The sequence below is a fragment of the Schistocerca gregaria genome, chromosome 2 (assembly GCF_023897955.1).
Source record: "Schistocerca gregaria isolate iqSchGreg1 chromosome 2, iqSchGreg1.2, whole genome shotgun sequence".
Classification (NCBI taxonomy): Eukaryota; Metazoa; Arthropoda; class Insecta; order Orthoptera; family Acrididae; genus Schistocerca; species Schistocerca gregaria.
The window spans coordinates 943,376,214-943,386,717 of NC_064921.1; the positions used below are offsets into that span (position 1 = coordinate 943,376,214).

A 10,504-nucleotide genomic window follows, 5' to 3' on the forward strand; every position below is an offset into this window, starting at 1 on the left:
TTTCTGATCGTAGCTTGATAGTTCAGTAGATGCGGAGCATTGTAATAACCCCGTTAAACCAACACGAGTTGCTTTTCACTTGCACTTTCATGGAGTATTTATAAACAGCTGCTTCCCGTAGCATTTTCACCGCCTCATTTTAGTAATGCAGGCAGCTGCTTACGCTTTTAGTACTATAGGAAGTTGAAAACCCCGCGCAAGTAATGGCTGCACGATTCCCATTGGCTGTTCCATCTAGCAGACGTCCCCAAAGCGCTGTACGCTATTGATTTTTCCTGGAAATGTTTTAAAAGAATAATATATATAAAATTAAACAAAAAGTATTTGTTAAATATTAATTCAATTTGTTTAAAAGCAAATTTCATATTCAAAACCGTCAACTTTCCTTTACCTTCCTTTACGGAAGTTCCCCCTCTACGAGATTACTTGCCTGCCCACCAAGTGCGCATGTCTATTGGCTCTGTCGTTCTCTTTCTGCCGTGGCATCTGGAGGTGAGTAGGACTGTCTGCAGTGTTCTGCGTATCGGGTGGATATCACAGTAAAGGTTTGCCATCCGAAAGCATTTGCTTGATTTTTTAAATGTTAGAACTCTTGTATTTCGGGTAGTATTAATATTTATATGTATTTTTGATACTTTCCTCGGTAACGTAGTGATAGATTTGCAAGTGATCATGCCGGTCGTTATGGCCGCGTGGTAGTTAAACCATCGTGATCGGTTTGTTCCTATATGATATTGCTTTGTTCTGTTACGCGTAGAGTATAGTTCGTGATTTTTTACGAGACGCTTAAAATTCGTAATTTGGTACAGTAAGAGATTTTTGTGCCCACGCCGTAGAGTTACAAAGATGTCTGCCATGTTAGGATTTGACTATCTTAGTAGTTTCGTTAGGTATTGAATTGAGCAAGAGTGAAGATGCTTTCTTCTTAGTCGTAATTATTTTGATTTGTGTGAGAAAGTGTTCTCTCTAGCTAGGTAGTGTGGATTACTTCGTTCTATAGGGACTCGTAGAATTTAACAATTTTGCTGGTTACGTGATTAGTGCAACAGCAATAGTGTTCTAGTTGTCTTATTACGTGTTAAAATGCATTCATTATATTAGTACCACGTGGCGTATGTTGAAACTAATTAGCAAATTTTGGTTTCAGTTATTAGACTGAAGAACTCCCTGTAAACTACGAAGATGGGTAAGGAAAAGATTCACATTAACATCGTCGTCATTGGTCACGTAGATTCCGGCAAATCGACCACGACCGGACATTTGATCTACAAATGTGGTGGAATAGACAAGAGAACCATCGAAAAATTCGAAAAGGAAGCCCAGGAGGTAAGTGCAAAATATTGCTTACAGCGACATTAGTGATATTCGTCGATATTGGTGTAACTTGTAAAATGTTCACTATGCAATTTATTGTAGATGGGCAAGGGTTCGTTCAAGTATGCCTGGGTGTTGGATAAGCTGAAGGCAGAACGTGAACGTGGTATCACGATTGACATTGCTTTATGGAAGTTCGAAACTAGCAAGTACTACGTGACCATCATAGATGCTCCAGGCCACAGAGATTTCATTAAGAACATGATTACAGGAACATCACAGGTACATTGCTTAACCATGTGGTATAGTGTGCTATTTGATTAATAGCAAGTGACATTCATAACTCTAAAATATTTTCAGGCCGACTGTGCAGTGTTGATTGTAGCAGCTGGTACAGGTGAATTTGAAGCCGGTATTTCGAAGAACGGTCAGACTCGTGAGCACGCACTGTTGGCATTCACTTTGGGTGTGAAACAACTGATCGTGGGTGTGAACAAAATGGACTCGACTGAGCCACCATACAGTGAGGTAAGTGAAAAATGATTGAAAATCTCAACTTGCGGCTGAACATGCCTAATTATTAGTGTAGTGTGTGTGTAAAGTAGTAAGTTTTGCGTTTCTTTCAGGCTAGGTTTGAGGAAATTAAGAAGGAAGTAAGCAATTACATTAAGAAGATTGGTTACAATCCTGCAGCTGTTGCCTTTGTCCCAATTTCCGGATGGCATGGCGACAACATGCTTGAGCATTCTGACAAGATGGGCTGGTTCAAGGGATGGTCTATTGAGCGTAAGGAAGGGAAGGCTGAGGGGAAGACCTTAATTGAAGCTCTTGATGCTATCCTTCCTCCTAGCAGACCAACTGAAAAGCCTCTGAGACTTCCTCTTCAGGTAAGATAAAATTAAGTGTACATTACGGAATTTGGAATTAAGTGAATAGTTACTCAGTACTAAATTTAAGAAAGTAGCTACTAATTGGATGTAATTTTCAGGATGTGTACAAAATTGGTGGTATTGGAACAGTACCTGTGGGTAGAGTAGAAACAGGTATTCTGAAGCCTGGTATGGTTGTGACATTTGCTCCTGCTAATTTGACGACTGAGGTGAAATCTGTGGAGATGCACCATGAAGCTCTGCAGGAAGCTGTTCCGGGTGATAATGTTGGTTTCAATGTTAAAAACGTTTCTGTTAAAGAACTTCGACGTGGTTATGTTGCTGGTGACTCTAAGAACAACCCACCCAAGGGTGCTGCTGACTTCACAGCACAGGTGAGTTCATTGTGTGTGTGTGTGTGTGTGTGTGTGTGTGTGTGTGTGTGTGTGTGTGTGTGTGTGTGTGTGTGTGTGTGTGAGAGAGAGAGAGAGAGAGAGAGAGAGAGAGATATTGACAGCTACATTCATCCTAAACTGCCACTGTTACTTTGACATGTGAGTAAAACATTTGTGAAAATTTCAGGTTATTGTTCTGAATCATCCAGGACAAATTGCAAATGGTTATACACCAGTGCTTGACTGTCATACAGCACATATTGCATGCAAGTTTGCTGAAATCAAAGAGAAGTGTGACCGTCGTACTGGTGAGTGCACTGCACTTAAATTTGAAAGGTACTTTACATGTATCTTTATGTGAACTATTAATGCAAAGTGAAAATTTTTTCTTAGGCAAGACAACTGAGGAGAATCCTAAATCAATCAAATCTGGTGATGCTGCTATCGTAAACTTGGTACCTAGCAAGCCAATGTGTGTGGAATCGTTCCAGGAGTTCCCTCCATTGGGTAGATTTGCTGTGCGTGACATGAGGCAGACGGTTGCTGTTGGTGTAATTAAGGTATGTAATTTTGTGATATTGTCCATCTTACATTATGCAAGGTTCCATATAGATCCAATATTAAAACTCACATTCTTCCATACAGAATGTGACATTCAAGGATGTCACCAGTGGTAAGGTAACGAAGGCAGCTGAGAAGGCCCAGAAGAAGAAATAACTAGATGTGCTGATTGGTCCATCAGTGGCGGTTTCCTCGCAGCTCCCTGCACCGCCCATTGTCCATCTTCGCTTATTCAACATGAGCTGCCTTCTCTTTCTTTCCAAGTGGCTATTAAAACATTGTTTCCATCGAAAAGAGTTCAGAAGGAAAGGCCGGTTATCTCCTTTTAGCCCGGCTGTATTAATTTTGTAATTTGTCGATATTACGAAGAGTGTAAAAGCGGATACTTTTTGTTTTCAGTTACGGGAGAGAGAGACTTTCTTTTCCATTCCTTTTTTGTTTTCACATTTTGAATATGTTGTATTACAGTGTAACAGCTTCTGTACATAACTTAATGGTTAAACACAAGGGCCAATAAAGAAGCTTTGAACCATGATTCAGAATGTTTTGCTGTTACCTGTTCCATTTGAATGTAAGAGTGGCTAGATGTTGTGTTGATAAATAAGTCATGTTCAGTTTGACACTGCACTGTAAAATATTACTTCTAGTCTTTGTGCAAACCCAGGTTTCTTTATTGTTTGACAGACACATGTTTTTAACTTTGTGCTATTTCTCATGCATTTTTAGTTGTGCAAAGAGGTGTCTATTGCCTCTAGTTTATGCTCGAACATGAGTAAATGGCTCTTAATTTGGGAAAATTTTTGTGGGGGATCGGTTTGTGTTCAATATGTCAAAGAGAATGCAGAAGCTCTATGGTGTTCTGGTAAGTCAGGATGTTGGAATTCCACATTTTGAGTGGGCCTTAAATGCAGTAGTGAGCTTTAACTGCTGGTAGTTTTGACAGCTAAAGAATGTGGCAGGAAATAATACTTAAGGCCACTTTTTATTTTAGAGCAATTTTATCCCTTGTACTGTAGTCTACCCATTTTCAACTAATTTCTTATAAGTTGGTAGAGTGTTTGTTAACGAAGTGGACAAAAGTTCGATTCAGTTGAAATGAAATTTTGATTCAAATTCACACATTAGTGGTTAAGTTAAACTACAGTAAGATTTGAAGGCTGTTTGTAGTAGTCATGTAAAAACTCTTCATGCTGTCAAATTAGACTAGTACATTGATTTCAGTGACAATTCCTTGTGTGAAAGGAATCAGTGTATTTGAAGAAAAGATTCAACATTTGCTCCTTGTGTGACACTTCATAAGGGAAAAAAACTGCCAATAGAACATTTTGTAAACTTAAGTAGACATATTTCCTGATTTTTGACGAAAGTGTTTCACATGTAAAGTATCACCACAGCTGTTGGTTGTGCAAAGTAATGTAAATTTAAGCTTTAGTTTGCACAGGTAAGATATCTTTTTGCCATTGAATGTGTGGGCATAATCAAGTCTTGCCCTACACAACTTCATATGTCTTGTATTTTGTGGGCAAGGTTACTTTGGAGTTTGAGATTATTCCATTCACAAGACCAAACATGGTTAATACTAAACTTGCATTCAGAACTTTATACAACCAAGTTTTACATGCGATTTGAGGTAAAAATTGAAGGCTTAGGTATCTGGATGTATTTTTCTTCGTAGTAACCCCAACTTTCTGTTGGGCTTTGTGGGGTGATGTGCAAAGACAAACAAGGTGTAAGCTGTGGTGTGAATTTATCAATGACTTTCAGGCTGGATTGAGGTATGGTTGGAGTATCCATTGAACCTTCCAGAAGCACATTAGTCTCATTAATGGTAAATGTATCTTAGTTCTGGGACTTTGATAAAATCACTTTATTACGGTCGAAAATACCACAGCAACTTTAAATGTATATTGTTCAAGAGGATAAGTTGTCTCCTAAAGTCACATATCTGCCACAAACTATTAGTCAAAGGTTGCACATGATCTGCTGTTTGGTGGAACATAGTTGCTGAATAGTATTTTATACTTAAACCTGGCTTGAACAATAGTGATTACACTACAGGTTTCAAATTTTCTGTATTTTTGCATTAGGCCTAATTAGATTAGTGTATTCAGCACAGTTGAGCAGTTGCAGTGGATTGGATTGCTGAATTTCCCAGTGAAGTGAGCAGGTAAGTTCCCACACCCTAGTTTGCTCAATCACAAGGGGCACACACAGGCTTTGAGAAAGATGTGCATGCCTGGAATATAGTTTGTCAACATTATACATATTTAAAGGAATTTAAGTTGGTGCACTGTTACAAGTAAAAATTAATAAGCATTTTGTAAGGTTATTGGTGAGGAAAGGACAATTCCATTGTGTGTTGCTATCTTTGAAATAGGGTATAATCTGTTGCATTGGTATTTTTAGGTATATAACAGTTTTGTAAGAAACATGTTTATCTGAGCAAATGTAATTTATAAAGTAGTTAGCACTCCTAAAAGTTGTAATTGTGGACAAATATTGGGACATAGTCCAGAGAAAGAGGATTGTACTTCTACAAAGCTTGATATTTCAACTATTCACCCTACACACTGCACTGCATAAAGAACTAGCGTGTAACAAAACCTTTGCATGGCATTGGTGGGAAGGCAATTACAGGAAATTTAAGTACCCATTGTACAAATGAGATTGGGTACCTGTATTTTCATTGTCTGGTCAGAATTTGGAAACCCTAGGCCTTAATGAATTTTCTCTGAAGACTACTGAAATGTGAAGCATATTTCTGATATGAATTACACATTCTGGTACTGTTGTTTCTCACATTGCCACTTGTCAGGCAAACAAAAATGCTGTGCTGTCCAAATGAGCGTCAAAAGTGATTTTACTGTTGACTGAATACTGGGCGAAAGTGGTCTAAGAAGACTAGTGCTGACACTTTTGTGGATAGTCTTGGACTATTCCTTAAATTTGTGACCCACACCAGATAGAATTACAGGGATGTTGAACATCCACAAAGGCAGCTTGAATAGTCATAGGTGTTGGACTGTCTCCCTAACAACTGGTACAATGAGTACCTTATTTTCATGCTGTTCGGTGGTTTGCAGAACAGATTGGAGTGTTCAGCTAATATACGTTTAGTCTGTGTTGACAATGTCATGGGAAGTGTGTTGATATTGATGCAGCACTAGTGTAATATTCAGTAACACCATTAGTCATAACAGTTCTAACTTCATATTGGTCCAAGATATTTCCACAATACTTGCATATTTCAGTGTGAGGTTGCCTCTTCTGCTGTCACTGATGGCATTGTTGGAGCTTTATACCCTAATATGCCTATTCTAAGTGTTTGTGGGTTATGTGTTGTCTGATAGTCATAATTTGCATATTTTAAGTGCCTATAATTTTTTACACAAATATTGAACTCAGTGCTCATAACTCAGTTACTGCTATTGCATCAGCAAGTCTGGGAATGGAACACTATTTGATGGCACACTTGAGTAGAGTTCTTTGTGGCACAAAATCTCTGGTGTCCTTTCTCTTCTTCATATGTTCAGTTGCACCCATACCTAACAGAGGAAATTATATTCAAAACAGGAAATTTTCAAGATGTGGTTTTATTGAATGGTGGAATTTGATTTTTGTAGAGACATGTTGCCATGAAGTGATAACTTAGTAACTATGAAACACAGGTCTCAGGAGTCAGACGTCATGCTGTCTCTTCAAACAGCCACTTGTCATTGGCACACATGCTCTGTGAGTCTTGTATTTGTAGGGATTCAAGTTACAAAATAGGGTGAAGCAGCCACGTCTGTAAGTGTACTAACAGATACTAATCTGAGGTATGAAATGCCCATTTTAAATAAGAAAAATGGTATGTTAAAGTGTTTGGAATATGTTAGTAATCGTATTTACTTGGCCTGTACATGTATCAAAGGAAACACTGTGTAAATTAAAGAAATGGAATCTGTGTGTGGCTGGCACTTAATAGAAAATCTGCATACTGCAGTCACTTATGACACATACCAACTAGCTTTGTGAACCAAAAGTTCCTTCATCAGGAAGGAGAGACTGGCAATTACGTTCTTTGCTGTTTGTATACTGTTCTATTCTACCTTAGAACAGATACCTAATTTCAGAGAAGTTAACAATTTTTTTGCTGTACCACTCTACGTTGTGTTCAGAATATACCTATACATTTACAAATGATCTGTAGACGACACAGTAGTATTAAATTATATTTGTATAATTTAACATCTGGAGCAACTATTTTCTGCCTCTTTGACTATTAACTCTCAATATAACTAGATCATAATCATTAACAATATTATGGAAAGTGTAAGATTGATACTAATCATACTGAAGAGGCACTGAGTTGTAGGCACACAATGAAAAGGCTGCTGTACATCTTTTTCATCCTATAGTTGTTCCATTCTGGAGTATGCATTCTTCCATAACCATTACTAGCTATTTGAAACAATTGCTGCTGGGTAAAGGTAGGCTCTAAACTTTTCTGTACACGAGTCTTCAGCTATGCGTATCCATTTAATCTACTCACAGCCCTTTTCTTATCTCTTGGAATCCAGCAAAGAACTTTATTTGCCCATGTATCATCCATTCCTCTGACCAGATTTCCAGATCACCATTTAACTGTTTCTCTCCCTCAAAGAATTTGGGAGAAAAAATATGAAAACCTAAGCTGCAATGTGCAAGAAAGCATCAACATCCATTCATGTCTTACTGAAATGGGTTGCACATGATCTTTATCGATATACACTTTCGTAGGATTCGTCCAAAAAACAGAAGCTGACCATTTACCTTCCCTATGCTGGTCCCATTTCACTTTGCAACATTTGTGCCTAAATATTTAATCAATGATTGTGCCAAGCAGCACACTACAAATAATGCATTCAAACATTAAAAAATTGTTTTTCCCACTTGTGTGCATTAGCTTACGTTTTCCTGCATTTGGAACATCCATCAGGGTGCCTAGGAATTTCACACATGCAACTTCATTTAGTGAGTACTCACTGCTCTCTCCTTTTGGTTAATCTAAATCATTTTAGTTCTTCGGAATAGTATAGTGGTGGTTTTTATAAAATTGAGAAGTTAAGCTGTATGCTGTGAACAGGTTGTAAGCCTGTTTCACTAGCTGTAGTTACTGGCCATAAAATGGAGAAACTTGAAAGAAAGGACAATATTTATAGGATATATAATATGCAGGCTTTCATTACTAGTGCCAAGGAAAGGATTTGTTGTAATCGACAATTAGCCTGCCTGGTTAGCTGTGTGGTCTAACACACACTTTCCGGGCGGGAAGTCTTACCAGTCCCCGGCATAAATCCGTGTGGTGCATTAGTTTCGAGGCCCGGTGTGCTGGCCAGTCTGTGGACAGTTTTCCACCTGCCTTGGCGAATGTGGGCTGATGCCCCTTATTCCGCCTCAGTTAAACTATGTTGGTGATTGCTGTGCAAACACTTATCTCCATGTACGCATACACCATAATTACTCTACTATGTAAACATTGGAGCTACACTCGCCTTGTATAAGACGTTCCTGGGAAGGGAGGTTCCACTGGGGGCCAATCTGCACCATAGCCCTGGGTTTGGTGTGGGGTGACGGTTGGGTGAGTGGACTGCTGTAGCCTGTTGTGGGGTTGTGAACCACTGAGGGCTACAGCAAGGGCGAAACCTCTCTGTTCTTTGTAGGTCCGCAACTCCATGCAATACACAATTGACAATTGAAAGTAGATGGGTTTGTACAATTTCCTTTTTAGGTCAAGAGGGAAGGGCATTTTATATTTCTGTAAGGTGTGGAGGGATGCTGATGCCTTCTTGAGCATTGTAGCTACATGCCCAGCACAGTTTAATGGACTCTCTGCTGAGGAAGAGAAATGTATATTTGTCCCACTTAGTATTAATTATGGGAGGGATTCCCAACATTTTGGGCTGATGAGCCTAGAATGACCAGCCAGGACACGGGTTTGAGATGGGTTGAGTTTTAACTCTACGTTTTCTGCCCATTTTAATGATGCACTTGAGCCACCTTTGATACACTCAGTAGAGGTCTTAAGCTGGTTGTTTTTGCACTGGAGATAATCAGCATACATGTGGTGTTTACAGTGGGATAGAAATAATGAGATGTGCAATGAGAAAAAAATGTATCTAATTGTGGATGGCTCATCTCCAGTGTGGCCATGTTGTCAAGACATGACACATAGTTGGTGAGATGTTAGGTATGAACAAAATAATTGTACTGCCCTCTGAGAGAAATTTAGGGTGCTCAATTTGGCAAGTAAAATATCAGTTGACAGTGTCAAAAACTTTGCTAAAATCTAAAAAGCACTTTATAATTACATCTTGTCTATCTGTAGCTATCTTCAGGTTGTCTTTTCTTTTATTAAAGTAGATGATGTACACTATAATCGGTGTTGACCCTGGTTGGTATTCCTCTAACAAGTTTTGTAGTTCAGTAGTGGGTAGTCTGGCTCTGAAGTACATAGTCTACGGCCTAGGACACTCCTGGAAGAATACAAATGGGGCAGCGGTCAAATGACGCTGTGGCAGCATTCCTTTTGCGTAGTGTCTTGACATTTGTTTCCGGTGCATAGGGAATCACTTAGGGTCAAGGAGTGATTGAAGATATCTGCTATTGTGGGCAGTAGTGGATTAATAAGCAGATTGATCACTGGAGCTCTGATGCTCGTGGCCAGTAGATACTGATCGAATAGTGATCATGAATTTTTTCATATTACCAGCAGTATAATAAAGAGTCAGAATTTATTGCAGATACCCTCATGAAACTGTCAATTTTTTGTTCAGTTGTGATTGTTAGTAGCGAATGCAGTGTAAATCCAAAGGAATTGCAGGAATGTAAGAAGATTAAAATTATCAAAGATTTAAATGGAACCTTTAGGCAACAATTAACTGAAAAAGGGAAAAGAATTCAACAGGAGATGAATAGGTAGCTCTGACTGATGACAATGAAGACAGTAGAAGAAAAACTAGGCAAAAAAAACAAGGCCTAACAGAAATACTTCGATAATACAGAATGTAATTAATGAATGGAGAGAAGATAAATGTGTATCAAATGAAAGAGGTCAGATTGAGTATAGGTAACTAAAAATGAGATTTATGTGCCTATTAAGAATTTTGGCGCAACAAAATCTTCACAGGTTTCTTACTGTATAAGATCACAGCAACACATTTGGGAAAAAACTGCTCTTCCCATCTGCTGGTGAAGTGCTAATGTAACACCTTATATAGGTATTGGCAGTGAGTATTAAAATCTCACATTGGCTGTTCCACCACAGTTTAATAGTGCCCCAGCTGATTGTATATGTAGCTGGCAATTTATGTCCACTGTTGCCCTATGCAGTGCTGACAGCTG

General features: G+C 38.7%; 1 protein-coding gene across 2 annotated transcripts; it reads left to right on the plus strand.

Annotated features, from left to right (window-relative positions):
- Positions 1 to 333: 333 nt before the first annotated feature.
- LOC126335392 (elongation factor 1-alpha) lies at positions 334 to 3,674 on the plus strand. 2 transcript variants are annotated; one of them, XM_049998618.1, is made up of 9 exons: positions 334 to 492; positions 1,148 to 1,326; positions 1,417 to 1,596; positions 1,675 to 1,842; positions 1,941 to 2,201; positions 2,303 to 2,578; positions 2,766 to 2,886; positions 2,972 to 3,138; positions 3,224 to 3,674. In XM_049998618.1, the coding sequence occupies exons 2-9, from the start codon at positions 1,183 to 1,185 to the stop codon at positions 3,293 to 3,295; spliced, it is 1,389 nt and encodes a 462-aa protein (XP_049854575.1). In that variant the 5' UTR covers positions 334 to 492; positions 1,148 to 1,182; the 3' UTR covers positions 3,296 to 3,674. The 2 variants fall into 2 exon arrangements, with proteins under 2 accessions (XP_049854575.1, XP_049854574.1); XM_049998617.1 differs by having other exon boundaries at positions 425 to 545.
- The last annotated feature ends 6,830 nt before the right edge of the window (positions 3,675 to 10,504 follow it).

Coding starts and splice junctions, on each gene's coding strand:
- LOC126335392 (XM_049998618.1), top strand. CDS start 1,183: ATGGGTAAGGAAAAGATTCACATTAACATCGTCGTCATTGGTCACGTA. Junction 1,327..1,416: donor TCGAAAAGGAAGCCCAGGAG/GTAAGTGCAAAA, acceptor AATTTATTGTAG/ATGGGCAAGGGTTCGTTCAA. Junction 2,579..2,765: donor CTGCTGACTTCACAGCACAG/GTGAGTTCATTG, acceptor TGAAAATTTCAG/GTTATTGTTCTGAATCATCC.